Source organism: Malus domestica, chromosome 05, assembly GCF_042453785.1.
Source record: "Malus domestica chromosome 05, GDT2T_hap1".
Lineage (NCBI taxonomy): Eukaryota > Viridiplantae > Streptophyta > Magnoliopsida > Rosales > Rosaceae > Malus > Malus domestica.
This window is the reverse complement of record NC_091665.1, coordinates 44,721,247-44,738,089: the sequence shown is the minus strand read 5'-3', so window position 1 is coordinate 44,738,089 and position 16,843 is coordinate 44,721,247. Positions and strand designations below refer to the sequence as shown.

At 38.5% G+C, this 16,843-nt stretch overlaps 2 protein-coding genes across 4 annotated transcripts; both read left to right on the top strand.

Annotated features, from left to right (window-relative positions):
• Positions 1–1,167: 1,167 nt before the first annotated feature.
• On the top strand, positions 1,168–6,582 carry LOC114819180 (uncharacterized). The gene is made up of 3 exons (XM_070821526.1): positions 1,168–1,618; positions 2,380–2,545; positions 2,717–6,582. Exons 1-3 carry the CDS (start codon positions 1,505–1,507, stop codon positions 6,256–6,258), a joined length of 3,822 nt encoding a protein of 1,273 aa, XP_070677627.1. The 5' UTR covers positions 1,168–1,504; the 3' UTR covers positions 6,259–6,582.
• A 6,451-nt stretch (positions 6,583–13,033) lies between these two features.
• On the top strand, positions 13,034–15,854 carry LOC103427814 ((3S,6E)-nerolidol synthase 1-like). 3 transcript variants are annotated; one of them, XR_011580519.1, is made up of 8 exons: positions 13,034–13,186; positions 13,385–13,640; positions 13,779–14,139; positions 14,227–14,445; positions 14,607–14,745; positions 14,833–15,087; positions 15,180–15,604; positions 15,806–15,854. XR_011580519.1 is itself a non-coding variant. In NM_001328885.1 (7 exon segments), coding segments are annotated over 7 exon segments (1,611 nt in total).
• The last annotated feature ends 989 nt before the right edge of the window (positions 15,855–16,843 follow it).

Genomic DNA, 16,843 nt, shown 5'->3' with positions numbered 1-16,843 from the left:
GGCGGTTCCAAGTTTTTTTTATTAACTAATTAAATTAAAGTGGGTAAGAGCATCTCCAAATGAGATGTCAAATATAATATGTCAAAATTTTATTTGATGGCTGATGTGGCAAATTGAACACAAGTGCTAAATTCTCTTATTTTTCAATGATGTGTCAAATATCTATTTTATTATTTTATTGGGTCTAGAGTTACATTAACTATAATAAAAAATAATTGTAATTTTTATTCTATTGTTTGTTAACGGGACCATGTATTAAAAAAATTCAATGAAATATATTTGACTCATTCTTTGTTTGCTGTCAAAAAATGCAGCTAGAAAGCAAGGAGCTAAATGACTCACATGCCACATCATATATGACATATCCATTGAAAAATACCTAAATGTATTTTAATCATATTTGACATATTTGACAGCTCATTTGAAGATGGTCTAGCGCATATCCTACACAAAGGAATTTGTTAAATTAATTCAATTGTGAAAACTATTCTTATATTTGTAATTTGCTAATTTGCTTACTGAGCTTATTGGCTTTAGTGCATTTCATCTTTATTTTATTCCCAAAACAAGTATAGGTTTTTTATTTTTATTTTTTTAAACGTAAATAGACACTTATTTATCCGATATGATAAAAAACTTATATAAATCTACCTAGATCTTGCCTAAGCACAAGATCCTAACCTGCTGTTCAACTGACGTCTAACATATTTAGAACTTTGAGTATTTTGCACTCATAGTCTCCTAAGTCCAAATACTCTTTTCCATAGGGGAACAAAACCACCACCTCCACCCGCCACAGTGCCACCACCTCCTCTCCCACTTCCTAGGGGACAATACCTATACCCGTCAACTAATTCTACCACCTTCGCTTCCACCCGGCGGCTGCTGTAGCTGCCGCCTTCTACTATAATATGAGTAGACAAAATAATTGATATCAGATAGGCCTAAGATATAATATTAACAAATGCACGTGTTAAACCCTCCGTGGACGTAAATATGTTGCTGGGCTTTGTGTCCTCACCATGGGCCTCAAATGAATGGTAAACCAAAAATCTATAATGGGCCTCATGAAAGCCCAATTAGACCTAAAGATTGGGCTTTACATTTGCACCGAGTCTCTTCCTCCGACGTCGTTTCATAAAAAAACTAAAAACTTGTCCAACTCCCACGGTCCCACCCAACGAGTCGTCGTCGTCATCGTCATCGTCATCGTCGTCGTCGTCGAGGCCTCAAACTGTCGCTGTCAGATTACCCGCGTTGCAAACGCTGTTTTGATGCGTCTTCTAACCCAACGTGACATCGTCGTCGTCATCAAATCAGTTTTCCTTTCCCTTCTTGATTCATCAAACCCATCGGATTGATTAATTATTTATTTTTGGTGGGTATCAAAGCTTAAGATCCGTGAGAAAGTTAAAGCTGAAAAAAAAAATTCAGAGAAATTCGATTTGTTTTTCATGGTTTTTTGGTTATTAATTGATTGATTCGGAAAAATCGGAGCGGAAAGATGTTGGAGAAGATCGGGCTGCCGCCGAAGCCGTCACTGAGAGGGAATACTTGGGTGGTTGACGCCTCACACTGCCAGGGGTGTTCTTCTCAGTTCACCTTCATCAATCGCAAGGTTCACTTCTTCTTCTGCCCCTCTCGATCCAATGACCCATCTGTGAATTCTTTACTAATTTTTGTATTTCTTCAGTTTTCGATTTTTGGGTGCCGAAAGATTGCAGCTTTCCTTGTTTTATATGTGGATTCGACCAAGATTGGGATTCTTCGATTCTTGGCTTTCTGTTTTGAACGTTGTGGGGAATCATAGGCTGTCTGTTTTGAATGTTTTGGAAAGAATGGTGATTGTTTGTTTGTAATGTAGAGATACAGGATTGTTTAGAGATTGGAATGGGGATTTACAGTTTGTGTTGTGCTAAAAATGGGTTTAATGATGTACACTTAGGACCCTTTTTAGGATTGTTTCTGTAGGAAGCACTTTTGTTTATAAGTGCTTTTGCTAAAAGTGGTTTTATTTGAAGCGCATCGAAGTTCCAAGTGCTTCCTGAAAAGCCTCTTGGAAGTGCTTCCTAGGGGTGTTTCTCCTAAACCAGAAGTACATTTAAGTTTTTCTCGCAAACATAGTGAGAACTGCTTGTTGATTGCCAGAACGTGCTGTTTTGCCGCTCTTGAAGGAGTTGCAAACAGGCCCATAAGTCTCTTTGCCTAGTGGTACAAAACTGTAGTATAGGACTGTCTATGAAACTTAATCTTATTTAGTGTTGTGATATGATTCGATGTGATAATCTTATTTAACGTTCTGAAATGATTCGATGTAATATTTCTTATGTAGTCTCTTATCAATCCCGTTTCTTGACAATATACATTTTGGAATTTCAGCATCATTGTAGGAGGTGTGGTGGCTTGTTTTGCAACAGTTGCACCCAGCAAAGAATGCTCTTACGTGGGCAAGGTGATTCGCCTGTGCGTATATGTGACCCTTGTAAAAAGCTAGAAGAAGCAGCACGCATTGAGAGATATGGACACAAGAGTAGAGCTGGGAGAGGTACTGTCTTTGATTTCTTCTAAGGTTGTCTGTAGTTCAGTTGTGCATTGAACATTTTTGTCTGTTCAATCACTGGTTGTGCTAGTTATGTCTTTCTGCCACATGCTTTTTTGTTTAACTACTCTGCCCTTTAATTTTACCTTGTGTATCAAACATATAACTTCTGTGCAGGCAGTTCAAAGTTGACATCAAATCATGAGGATGAAGTTTTGGACGAGATTCTTGGTAGTGACGGAAAGGAATTAGGACAAGAGTCAAATAGTAATGTGGTTTCCAGTATGCAGAGAGCCGCTAGTAGTGCATCATGTTCAAATGGTCAACAAAATTCCAGCCACGAGGGGGTGGGAGAAATACATAGAAGTCTTTCTGTTGATGAGCCTAATTTACAGAGTGGTGGTGGATCTGCTTCTCCTGAGGAATTGCGTCAGCAAGCTTTGGATGAGAAAAAGAAGTATAAAGTTCTTAAAGGAGAAGGGAAGTCTGCGGAAGCATTAAGAGCCTTTAAGAGAGGGAAGGAGCTTGAGAGGCAGGCTGACGCATTGGAAATATCTTTGAGAAAAGAGCGTAGAAAGGTTTTACTCTCTGCCAATGTGGTGGAGAGCCAGATTAAAGATGGGCCTTCTGAATCTGGAAGAAGAAATAAGGTCACTCCTTCAGTGGGTAAAGAAAAAGATGATCTTTCTGCTGAGCTTAAAGAACTAGGATGGTCCGATATGGATCTCCTTGATGAAAACAAAAAGCAAGCAAGTCTGAGTTTGGAGGGTGAACTTTCTTCTCTTTTGGGAGAGGCCTCACAAAAGACCAATAAAAACAAAGGTACTAGGGCCATTGACAAAGCCCAGGTTGTTGCACTTAAAAAGAAGGCTCTCATGCTGAAGCGTGATGGGAAACTTACAGAAGCTAAGGAGGAACTGAAAAGAGCTAAAATCCTAGAGAAGGAACTCGAGGAACAGGAATTCTTGGCTGAGGCTGAAGAATCTGATGATGAAATATCTGTGTTGATTCGTGGTATGGATGATGACAAACAGGAAGAATTTTCAATTCAGTATGAGCAGGAGGATGGCTTTAATTTTGATCATCTTATTAGTGCTTCTGATGATCTGGATGGTCATTTCGAAGTGACAGATGAGGATATGGAGGACCCAGAAATAGCTGCTGCTTTACAATCTTTAGGATGGTCTCAAGATTCTAATAATGCGGAAACTTCTCCCCAGATTGCTGCCGTTGACAGGGAAGCTCTATTAAGCGAAATTCAATCATTAAAAAGAGAGGCAGTTAATCATAAACGGGCAGGTAATGTTCAAGAGGCAATGGCGCAGCTACAGAGGGCAAAACTACTTGAAAGGGACCTTGAAAGCCTTGAGTCTGAAGAGGGAAATGTTGCAAATGATCGTGCGACAATGCATAAACAAACTGCTGATAAATCGTCCAAGTCATTTATGGTGTATGATGGAAATATTAGTGCAATGGAACGTACGGACTCCAAACCTGCAAGGAAGAGTAAATTAATGATTCAGAAAGAGCTTCTGGGCTTGAAAAAGAAAGCCCTTTCTCTGAGAAGGGAAGGACGATTAAATGAGGCTGACGAAGAATTGAAGAAGGGCAGGGTTCTTGAACAGCAGCTTGAAGAGCTAGAGAATGGTTCTGTACAGAAGGCAATGCCTGGGACTGTTGGCAATAAAGTCCCAGATTTGGCACATGAGCTTCCCAATGTCTCTGAAAGTCTGCCAGTTGCAGACGAGGAAGGAGAAAATGTAACAGATCAAGATATGCATGATCCAGCATATCTTTCTATGCTAAAGAATTTGGGTTGGAATGATGACGATAATGAAGGGACCAACTCGTCGTTGGAACCTTCTAAGCAAACGGATATTCTCTCCATGAAGGTCAGTGCACCCTCTGCAACTCAAGCCCCGGCTAATGTCCCAGCTGGAGGATCAAGGAGAAGCAAAGCTGAGATTCAGAGGGAACTCTTAGGGTTGAAAAGGAAAGCTCTTGCTCTGAGGCGCCAGGGAGAGACCGAGGATGCAGAAGAACTGCTAAAAAAGGCGAAAGCACTAGAGGGCCAGATGATGGAGATGGAAGCACCCAAGGAAGTTATCACTGAACCTCCTCCTAATAGTGTTGAGGAGGAAGGAGAGGGAGGTAATGTAACAGGAAATAGTATGCAGGACCCAGCACTTTTCTCAGAGGGGACTTCCTTTTCCAAACCAGCCGTTTCTGCACCAAGAAATAAGGGTGCAATCCAAAGGGAACTTCTGGATTTAAAAAGAAAGGCTCTTGTCTTTAGACGGAAGGGAGAAACCAAAGAAGCTGAGGAAGTTTTGAGAATGGCAAAAGTGCTAGAGATTCAAATTGAAGAGATGGAAGCCCCAAAGGATTTGAGTCTGCATGATGATTCAAAGGAAGAGAAATCTGATAATTTCGGATCACTGATTAACACTGAAAAGCCAGGGAAGTTGAAGCATGATACAGATGTTAGAAGGTTTACTGAGGTGGCAATGGGTCCAATTGACGGAGTAGTTAAGTTGTCAGCAAGGAATTCTGAGTCTGTTCCTCTAACCTCACAGTTAGCTAAGGGAAACGAACCATTACCAGTGGAATTGGGTGCTTCGGGTGAAAATTATTTTCCAGACGACCAAAGAGTAGCCAAAGGCGTTAATCAGATTTCTGCGCCTGTCCAATCTGGAAACTTAGTGGATTTGTTGGCGGGGGATGACTGGAGAAGTTCTCAAAGGCCTGCTGAAAAACCTGCTGAAAAGCAAGATGATGGCCTAAAATTTGATTCTGTTGGTTCCCTTACTGCCAGTCCTCCTGTTCAGTTGGGATCCCAGACATGTTCGAATGTAAATCTGGGAAGCCAAAACAATAAATTTGATAAACAGGAAGATAAGCGAGATGTTAATGAAGCAAATTCGGTTCAGGAATCTGCTTCTCAGAGCAACCATAGTGCCATTCAGCAAGAAATCCTGGGTTTTAAGAGGAGAGCATTAGCTTTAAAGAGAGAAGGGAAACTGACCGAAGCTCGCGAGGAACTAAGGCAGGCAAAGTTATTGGAGAAGCGTCTTGATGAAGGTAGTCCTCAGTCCAAAACTACTTCAAGTGAGGCGTCCAGTGCCGCACAAAATACAGCTGGCGAGCAGAGGCAACCCCAACCATTACAGTCACGAGACATCCCATCTTCTAGCCAAAAGCATCACGGTTCACCATCCTCGGACCCAAAACCTTTGTCCAGTCGTGATCGCTTCAAGTTGCAACAGGAGTCTCTTGGCCACAAACGTCAGGCCATGAAGTTGCGTAGGGAGGGTCGGATGGAAGAAGCAGAAGCCGAGTTTGAATTAGCAAAGGCACTAGAGAATCAGTTGGAGGCGTCAGCTGCTCATGATTCCACAACCGTTGACAAAGTAGAATCAGTGGATGATATCTCTGTTGAGGGTCTTCTTGATCCTCAACTACTGGCTGCCTTGAAAGAAATTGGGATTGAAAGTGGTAGTAATTTATCTCAAGGCACGGAAAGACCAGAGCCTTCAAAAGTTAATGTTGGTAAGAGCAATAACATAATCCAAGATAGAAGTCAGCTGGAAGAACAGATCAAAGCTGAGAAGGTAAAGGCGGTAAATTTGAAACGTGCTGGAAAACAAGCCGAGGCCTTGGATGCTCTTCGAAAGGCCAAGCTACTCGAAAAGAAGCTCAATTCTCCCTCTTCGAAGTGAACAAAATAAAAACCATCACCTTGGTAAGTTGGAAGATGAAGATATTATATTGCTTACGAGCTATGGAACTTGATAGCTCTGTAAATGTTGTTGGTACGCAGAATTGGCCACAAAGCAGGATGCATGAGACATGTTTCGTTATGCTAGTTTGGACTCACTGGATGGGAACCGAAAATGTATCATCTGTGTTGTAAAGGCACCTTTCCTGCCTGCTTAATTTCTTTATTTTTGCCTTCTGTATGAGTTATCTCTGGAAGTTGTAGGAGGGTGAGGTTGACGAACGCTTTAGCTGATCTTTTAGGTCATGACAAAATTGCTCGAGCAGGATCATCTTATTTATTCCATCAAAAAAAAAAAAAAAAGAAAAAGAAAAAGAGGATCATCTTATTTATGTGTGGAATTTGAGAAGCGACTGTAGCTATTGGGCTTATTATATTTTCTTAACCGCATAAAAGATTGTGCTAAAAATAACAGTCGCATTTTTCTTAAAAAAATTAAAGGTTTTTTTTTATTAGAAATGGTCTCTAACATACTCAATTAACATAGTCATTGAATTTGAAAATCAATCAATGTAGTTCTTGAATACGATTGTTGTGAATAAATGTCGTCATTCTGTTATATTTCCGTCAAAACTTATGCTAGTATGCTGACGTGGCACACGTAGGGGTCCCACATAAATAAATAAATTGATAAATAAATAATTTTATATTCTGAAAATAATAACAATTAAATAAATTAAAAAAATAAAACACCTCGTGAGAGGCCGTGACCTGTGAGAACCCAACCCAAGCACCAAGCCACCATCTTCCCCACCATGTTTTGCAGAAAGACACAATCTTTGAGAGACCGGGAGGAGGGAAAGAGAGAGAGGTCGAAATCATGGGTTGGTTTCTTGCATGTTTTGGTTCTTCCAAAGACAAAAAAAAAAACGTTGGAGTAATCAGAGAGAGTAATCAGGAGAGTAGGGTGGGGTGTGGAAGGGATTACAGGATTGGGTCGGAGGGGGAAGGAGATCGTTCGATCTCCTCTGTTCTTTTTTTAATTTTCAAATTTGTTTAAAAGGTGGTGGTTGTTTGGACTTGCAGGAATTTGGATGGTGGTGGTTTGGATTTGCACGAATTTGGATTTGGATTTGCAAGGAGGGAGGAAGGGTGCATGAATTTGGATTTGCAGGGAGGAAGGAAGGGTGCAGGGATTTGGATTTACAGGGAGAGAGGAAGGGTCCAGGGAGGGAGGAAGGAAGGGTGCAGTGGAGTAGCGTGCTGACTCTATCTCGGGAGACCTTAACAGAAGTTTTGAGGAAATTTAACAGAATGATTACATTGATTTTCAGCAATCATAATCAAAGATTACATTGATCGATTTTCAATTTAAAAGACCACCTTAATTATGTGAGTTAATTTCAAGAATTATTTGTGATAAAAATCCAAAATTAAAAAAATTGTGAGCTATAACTCTTGTTTTCTCATATATTCTCGCCGCATCGTTAACTTTTTCTAAATATTGATAATAATACACGTATTTGACTCAATAAATAGTATGACCTAAAACATTTTCCTCGATTCGCACGGAAAAGATTTCATACACGTTTAATAAAGCGTATGAGCTAACACTCACGACACGAGGACGAGGTTTACTCGGTTTTTGAAACTCATACAAAACCATCATACAACCTACTTTTGCATCATGTTTTGAAGCACCGTAAGCTTCTTAAAATTCATCTACACATTCTGGGGATGTTCCAGTCGACCAATTCTGTTTGGGCCATACAAGTAATAAACATTGATTTTTCTATATTTCGACTTAATTTTTATTAATAAGTATACTTATTTGACTTAATAAATAGTACATCGCTTACAAATAGCTTATAATATTTTCTTAAAGCTCATGGGAAAGATGTCGCAAAAATTCATCTCATTTTTACAAAAGGAACACATGATTTTTTTATGGTTTTAGCAAATTTTTGCAGCATCGTAAATTTCTAATTAAAGTTCATATAGAATATTTTGTTAATGTTTCTAGCTAGAATTTTTTATTGGGTTACATATTTTTTTAGTTTAAAAAAGGGAGATTATAGTCACACACCCCAAATTACTTCTCTCACACCTTTTTAATTTTTTAATATTTTTTTATCAAGTGTTAGTGGTGTGTATAAAATATTAAAATATTAAAAAATTAAAAAGGTGTGGGAAAAGTAAATTGGGATGTGTGAATATAATCTCTATAAAAAAAAAAACTTTTCGGACCTCATGAAATCGTTCGAACAGTTTCAAATGGCATATTTATTCAATATTTGGTTATTTTTGCTTGAAAAATGATTCTTTTTTGGTTGAAAAAACTGCAGTTACATCGATGATCCTGTAAGGGACGCCTGAAGCCCGATTTCAACACAATCGAAAATGATAGTCTAACCCAACTCAAGTATATACAACGCATCTATTAGCATCATAATATTCATTCCTACGTTCTGCATGAAATCTAGCTAGTACGTAGCAGATGCCTTAGAAATAACAAAAATCTGTTTGTCGGAAACACAGTTCGGTATACCAAGTATTATAATACTAGTGGTGGGAAATTTATTTTTGTAAGTATTCAACCACTTGTATTTTGACACATGGTAGACTAGATCATGCTTCCGGCACAAATACTTAAGGGTTTCATGAGGCAAATTTAACCTATTAGAGATCAGATGGTTCGCATATGATTTGCAAAATGTGATTTATCTAACACCACTCTTAAAATTTTGTTTAATCCCTTGGTTATGCATGCTCTATAGAGCTATCGTGATTGAAAAATCTACAAGTAGGTATGTGAAAAAGGAAGATGCATCGAATATCAATGTTTACAAAAACAATGAAAAGTTTCACGAAGTTAAGGTTTAAGGCGGTTGCTATTCTTTTGGTCGATCAGTAATGAGATTCCATTCTATAATTATAAGAAAAAAACAATGAAAATTACAAAAGTTGTACACTCGTTTTTGTTGAAAGTCTGCGAGGACGAGTTTTCCGTGACATGCAAGAAAACAGTAAAAATATTACTCTTATTATATTTTCATATCACATTTATAATATATTTTTGATAGAGATGAGATTTACTTGTAATGGTCGGGCTTATCTCTATTAAAAATGTGGTAAAAACATGATTTGAAAAATATGACCAAGTGGAAAATAGGACCAAGTGGCCACATAGGATTTAGGGTTTCAGGTCTGTCTCGTACACATGCATCATGATAATGGAGAAATTATACACTGATACTGTATCACCAGCTGGCTTTACAGAGTGGTGATACTACCCAATCAAACCTGGCCATGTGTGAGACCTGGTCTGTAACCGGAGAAAGAAATAACAAGGGGTCGCTATTCTTTGCGAAAAATCCTTGCGATGTCATTCGCGTCGACCTTACGAACTCTCAGCCTTCTGCCATTTACATTCTCCTTAAAAATAACAAAATTCATGGGTTTAATTATCCATGAAAATATTCAGACGTCTTCACTGAATCACTATTCACACGGCAACACGAATACGACACCAAAAGGATCAAATGGAAGCGCGAGGTGGCTTGATGGTGGTGGTCGATAAATTCATTACATATCTGCCGATTCCGAGCTCGGAGGTCCTAGTGGCGCAGCCAATGGTGGCCCTGGTGTTGGTGGGGTATCACCAGTCAGCAAAAACGCAGCTGGTAGTATTGTGTCATGGTATAATTTCTCGTGATAATGTATGAGGACCACAGCCATATGAATATGACATGTTCCACAATTAACGTAGTTCCACAATTAGGTTTGGTAGTACTCACACGATGTTGGAACTACATAAGTTGTGGTATATATTTTGTTCAGGATATTTCTTCGAACCTTCTTCTCCTCCTTATGAACGTCAGTCACAAATCAAATAGTTCATTTGTTGCTGCTTACGAAACTTTAGTACATTAAAGTATATACTGCTAAGAAATTTTATTCTACTCGCTTTAACGGAGGAGAGTATGACTACGAAATGTAGTTCGACAATCATACCTTTATGTGTTGTTCAACTTGCCTCATTCATCATTTTCAATCCAATTCGGCTTCCAGTACTATAAACTGGGCGTATGCTTTCATTATTCTCATATGTATTATCCTTTCAGCTAAGAAAAGGGGAATCAGCTAATTAATGAACAACCACCTCAGCTAACTAACTAAAATGCTAATGATCTTCCGTCTTTAATAATCTCTTTTAACTAGACAAAAAGGGGACACTGCACATAAACAAAGGGAATAAACGAAGAGTCATCGAAATGGAGCATTGAACGTTTTTCTGAGTAGATAATTAGGGAACTATAAGTAGAAAGAGAGATAATGATAATTGATGTGTAACTGTATTGATTCAACGTTATTGCGGACAGTCTTGCCAATTAGAGTTATAATATGAATTTTTGGTATTATTATTTTGAGAATCCACTTGAATGGATTGGAATTCATTTATTTGATGATATGATTAGAGTATCTAGAACTCGAACTATTTGTAATAATTTATTGAGTTAGTTTTGAATGATCTACTCCCTTACGTTACCATAAAAAAAAAACATTCCTATTTTTTCTATGCCTCCTCAAACTTGATTTTAATTTTATTTTCTCTTTGAACTTCAAATTTTTCTATTTAATACTTTAGAACTCAATTTTTGTTCCACTTTTGTCTGATTTTTATCATGCCTGTTACAATGTTACATATTCGTTTAATTTACTTATGTGACATGTTTTTCTATGCCTCCTCACACTGGATTTTAACTTTATTTTCTCTTTGAACTTCAAATTTTTCTATTTAATACCTTAGAACTCAATTTTCGTTCCACTTTTGTCTGATTTTTATCATGCCTGTTACATATCCGTTTAATTTACTTATGTGACATGAGTGAAACCCACTTATCACTGACATGACAAAAGTATAAGACCAATATATTCAATTAGATGGTTACATATACTCTCACTCTCTCTGTGAACTCCATATCCCGATGTATCTTAGATTGTTGTTCTCATTTTGCTTAGACCTTTTACTTTATGTGTAATTGTTTACGTGGTTTTTTTTTAGCATTGTACTAGTTTTTAATGGAATGAAAGATATCTTACTTGATTTAAAAAAAAAATGGTTACATATATATTTAAAAAAACGAAAAAACTAATATTTATTATCTAAACCCACTGACCACGTTTTTCTGAATTAAGGTTTCTTCAGCTTTTAGCCCAAAAATGTGCGGTGGCTATCCTCTGCTAGAATGAGAAGAGTGACCACGTCTTTCTGAATTAACGTTTCGTCAGCTTTTAGCCCAAAAATGTGCGGTAGATAGGGTTTTGGTTTATGTGGCTATCCTCTGCTAGAATGAGAAGAGTTTTATAGGGTTTTGGTTTATGTGGATAGGGTTTTTTGGCTTTAAGTCTTGAAATTTTTAAGATTATTTTTCGCTACTTCCTTAAAAAGGGGTATGTAACATCCCACATTGTCCAGAGAAGTGGATCATGTAAGTCTTATACGTATATTCTTATCTTTACTTAGCACGAGGCCTTTTGGGAGTTTACTGGTTTCGGGTTCCATCGGAACTCTGAAGTTAAGCGAGTTCGCACGAGAGCAATCTCATGATAGGTGACCCATTGGGAAGTTCTCATCTGAGTTCTCAGAAACAAAACCATGAGAGCGTGGTCGGGACCCAAAGCGGACAATATTGTGCTATGGTGGAGTTGAGCCTGGGATATGGTGAGGGCCCGGGCCGGGATGTGACAATTTGGTATCAGAGCCCATCCTTGGTCGGAAGTGTGCCGACTAGGATGTCGGGCCCCTAAGGGGGTAGATTGTAACATCCCACATCGCCCAGGGAAGTGGATCATGTAAGTCTTATATGTATATTCTAATCTTTATCTAACATGAGGGGACAATATTGTGCTATGGTGGAGTTGAGCCTGGGATATGGTGAGGGCCCGGGCCGGGATGTGACAATTTGGTATCAGAGCCCATCCTTGGTCGGAAGTGTGCCGACTAGGATTTTGGGGCCCTAAGGGGGTAGATTGTAACATCCCACATCGCCCAGGGAAGTGGATCATGTAAGTCTTATATGTATATTCTAATCTTTACCTAACATGAGGCATTTTGAGAGCTCACTTGCTTCGGGTTCTATTAGAACTCCGAAGTTAAGCGAGTTCGCGCGAGAGCAATCCCATGATGGGCACTGGGAGGTTTTCGTGTGAGTTCTCAGAAACAAATCCGTGAGGGCGTGGTTGGGGCTCAAAACGGACAACATCGTGTTACGGTGGAGTTGAGCTCAGGATGTGGTTGGGCCCGGATCGAGATGTGACAGGGTAGGCGAGATTTGAGTTTTATAGGGTAAAATTAAAATTGAAATGAAATTTCAGGAGGAATGTTAAAAAAAATATCACTGGGAGGTTAATGCATTCTTGCCCACCAAAATCTGATGACAGCCCCATCCCCAAAGCGCGGTTAAAAATGGGAGCTACAATAGTTAAGCATAAAACTAAGGTGGTTGACTAAGTTTTACAGCAAATACATGCAGATCCTTAAAACGGTCTAAACTATGTTGATCCTTATAACTAAGGTGATTTGGATTCTTCAACTCCCTTCTTTTCCCAACAAAAAAATTGTGAAAAACGATGTGTATTGGTAACGATATTAGGCACCGACCAAGTACTCAGCGCCACTCATACATATTGATCTCACCGCGTTAAAGTTATGTTAAACGCGTTCTGGATGCTTTCGCCATCTTGCCTTACATGCCAAGGGATGTTTGTCCTATAAATTGACTAGGAATCACCATGAGCTGATCACCTCACTTAACTCCCAACAAGAATATTCTCTCATCCAGAACTGGAATTTCCTTCTTTCTTTCTTGTAGAAAATGGCAAACTTTCTCCAACCTCACTCTACTTCCTCCAACGAACAACTTACTGTAAGTTCCAAAACTAATAACCCAACATGTACATATATACACACACATATATATATGTTAAGTATCCAAATTGCTCCACAGTTGATGTACCAAAACTAACCCTACTTACTCCACACAATATCTTCTCTCTCTTTTTTTTTCTTAATATGTAATTAATTCAATCTGGTGTCTTATTAAGTTCAATGTTTCCCCTTTTAGGGCGACCTTCAGGTTCGCTATGCAAAAAAATTGAAGGAATTGAAGGATGCACTCGCAAATATCGGAGAAAATGAACAATTGATTGCGGTCGACGCCGTGCAACGCCTCGGCGTTGATTATCGTTTCCAAGAGGAGATTGAAGCAATAATGAAAACGCAATATACGAGAGCTTATAACGATGAATCCAGTGATGAGCTTCGTGTGGTTTCACTTCGTTTTCGACTACTGAGACAGCAAGGTTATCATGTAACCATAGGTTGGTCTCAATTCTCTTTTTTGTGCTAACTTTACAGCAAAATGTTATTTTACTAAAACGACCAGTTAAGCGAAGCATATATTTTCAGTTAATGTCACCATTGCTAGTATAGTAATTAATTTTTCTTGTGAATAACAGATGTGTTTAATAAGTTCAAGAACAATGAGAAACTCAAAGTCGACATAAACGGACTAGTGGGATTATATGAAGCTTCTCATATGAGTTTCCCAGGAGAAGAGGCACTTGTTGAAGCGGGAAGACGAAGCCACCAGCTTCTTACCGCTTGGATGCCAAACAATCTCGATGATCATCGAGCTTCAGCGGTAGCGTACTCATTGGAGCATCCTCATCACAAGAGCTTGACAAGATTCATGGCTAAAAACTTCTTGCATAGTTTCGAAGGAAAGGAGAATTGGGTCAATGATTTGCGGGAGCTAGGAAAACTAGAGTTCAACATGGTCGAATCTCTAATCCGAAATGAAATTCAACAAGTATCCAAGTGAGTTCAGATCAAAGACACTGACTCTAAGTACTTCTTGAATTAGTACTCCTTTAAATTAATAACAATATTTTTCATCCTAATTAGGTGGTGGAAAGAACTAGGATTGACTGAGGAGTTGAAGTTTGTGAGAGACCAGCCAATTAAATGGTATACCTGGCCGATGGCATGCCTTACAGATCCAAACTTATCAGAGGAAAGGGTTGAACTCACAAAATCGATCTCTCTTGTCTACATAATTGACGATATTTTTGATGTTCATGGGACCCTCGATGAACTCATTCTCTTCACAGCTGCAGTTGAGAGGTACGCGTTGTGTATTTTTATGATATCCTACATGTTACACTAGTGTGCAAATAAAATGTGATTATATTGCTAAACTGTGAATTTGAGTCATGCATGAGTATCAGCAGTCTAAATTCATAGTCATGCGCTGACATCACGCATGTAATTAATTATATATGCAGATGGGACATTGACGCAACTGGTGAACTACCAAATTACATGAAGATATGTTTTAAGGCTCTTTATGACATTACCAATGAAACCAGCTACATTGTGCACAAAAAGCATGGATGGAACCCTATAGAGTCCCTTAAAAAATCGGTATATAAATTAACTTTTGATTCAAGGACTTAACCGTTGCAGTTCAGATCTTGAATTATTGTTAATATTATTACTGCATCCATACAGTGGGCAACATTATGCAAAGCGTTCCTACTAGAAGCGCGATGGTTTAGTTGCGGGCACTTGCCAAACACGGAAGAGTACTTGAACAATGGGCTCATCAGTTCAGGGGTGCCTGTGGTTTTAACGCATGGATTCTTCTTACTGGGTCAAGGTATAACCAAGGAAACTGTACATATTCTGGACAACCTCAACATATCTAGCCTTATATCCTCAACCGCAACGATTCTTCGGCTATGGGATGACTTCGGAAGTGCCAAGGTTCGTACTTAATTTACTTAGTTTGAGTTACGTTTAGCACTTGTTAAAAAAAGAAGATATAGTATTAATTATATTTTCTTGATTAATTGCAGGATGAGGGCCAAGATGGATATGATGGTTCATACATAGCGTGTTACGTGAATGAAAACCAAGGTTGTTCAGACGAAGATGCACGAGCATTCGTTGTCCATAGGATTTCGGAAGAATGGAAGTTTCTCAACCAAGAATGTTTCTCTGCATCAAATCCATTTTCAGCATCTTTTACAAAACTTGCTCTTAATGTTGTTAGAATGGTCCCATTGATGTATGATTATAATTCTCAACATCGCCTTCCAAGCCTTGAGGAGAATATGAAGTCGCTGCTTTTTGATAGTTTTCTTGCACAAGGCCAAGTAACCAGCGCAGCCATTAGCCAAGCATAGATTGATCAAATTTGAGAAAGGAAAAGGTCACCAGAGACCTCATGCAAGCTTTGTTTAATCGCGTTGCTCAAATTATATATAGTTTGGATTCAAGAGTGGCTTGGTTTTGGCTCTCCTTTTTAGTTTTGGAAGATAGTGATATTGTGCTTTTTTTTTTTTTTCACCTTCTTTGGCTGTCCTCTTATTAAAAGAAAAAAAGAATAGAAACTTATGATTCTCATACCAATCTTTTATTATAAAATCTCGCAAATAAGAATTTCACAAAGTTATTATCATGTTAGAATGTGATTAATTAGTCAATGAAAATCAAATTGATAATGAATAAAATTCACTCTCTCAACGCAATAATTGGCTCGATTCGTCCCCACCTTTTAGTAGTTCTATGATGATGTATGGTTGTCTTTGTTTTCTTTCTTTTTGATGAGGGACCATCACTTGATTCATTGATCAATGAATTACTTATATGTTGTAGTACATTATTGTACCACATGGTCATAAAACCAACTTTTAATAAGATGAACTTATTAAATTGACATATAAAAATTATTCCCCTTGCACCGTTGGGATTTTCTAAAAAAAAATAAAAATAAAATTGTTTCCAAAGGAAAACTCATCATTCATTCACTCTCTGGTGAAACCCAATCTTCTCGAGGATAAAAAATAAAAATAAATAAATAAATAAATAACCTAATCTTCTCGCCTGCCGACCCAAACCCTAGATCCGGTGCCTCCAACCTCCAGCCCTTGTTCCGGCAAAGGCCCGCGGCAACCTTCTCTCCTCACTTCCTCAAACCCCCATCTCTCCTCTCCTCCATTTTCATCGCCCAAACCTGCTCTCTTCTTCTTTTTCTCCTTTCCTCTATCTCCTACCTCAGCATCGACCAACGGCGCCCATCTTTACCTTTCTTCCCCACCATTTTCCAAGCAACCATTCACAAAACTCGCTCTTAATGTTGCTAGAGTGGTCCCATTGATGTCTGATCATTATTGAAAATGAATCCCACACGAAGGAGGGATTCATAAGTCGGGCTACTCCCATATTACCAATTGGTTTTATGATGGAACCTCAAATTTCTTAATGATACCAAAATAAGTCATCTCACTTGTGAAACTCAATGGTCACATGACTCCGTATGTGTTAGGCTTGAAAATTCACCACACATGGGGCGTGTTAAGAATGAATTCCAAATTGATAAGAGGAGGAATCTTGCATGAGCTACTATATATTGTCAATTAGTTATATAGTGAAATCTCAACTTCAATTATAATATGAAATATCGCCTTCCAAACCTTGAGGAGAATATGAGCCGCTGATTTTTTATTTATTTATAGTT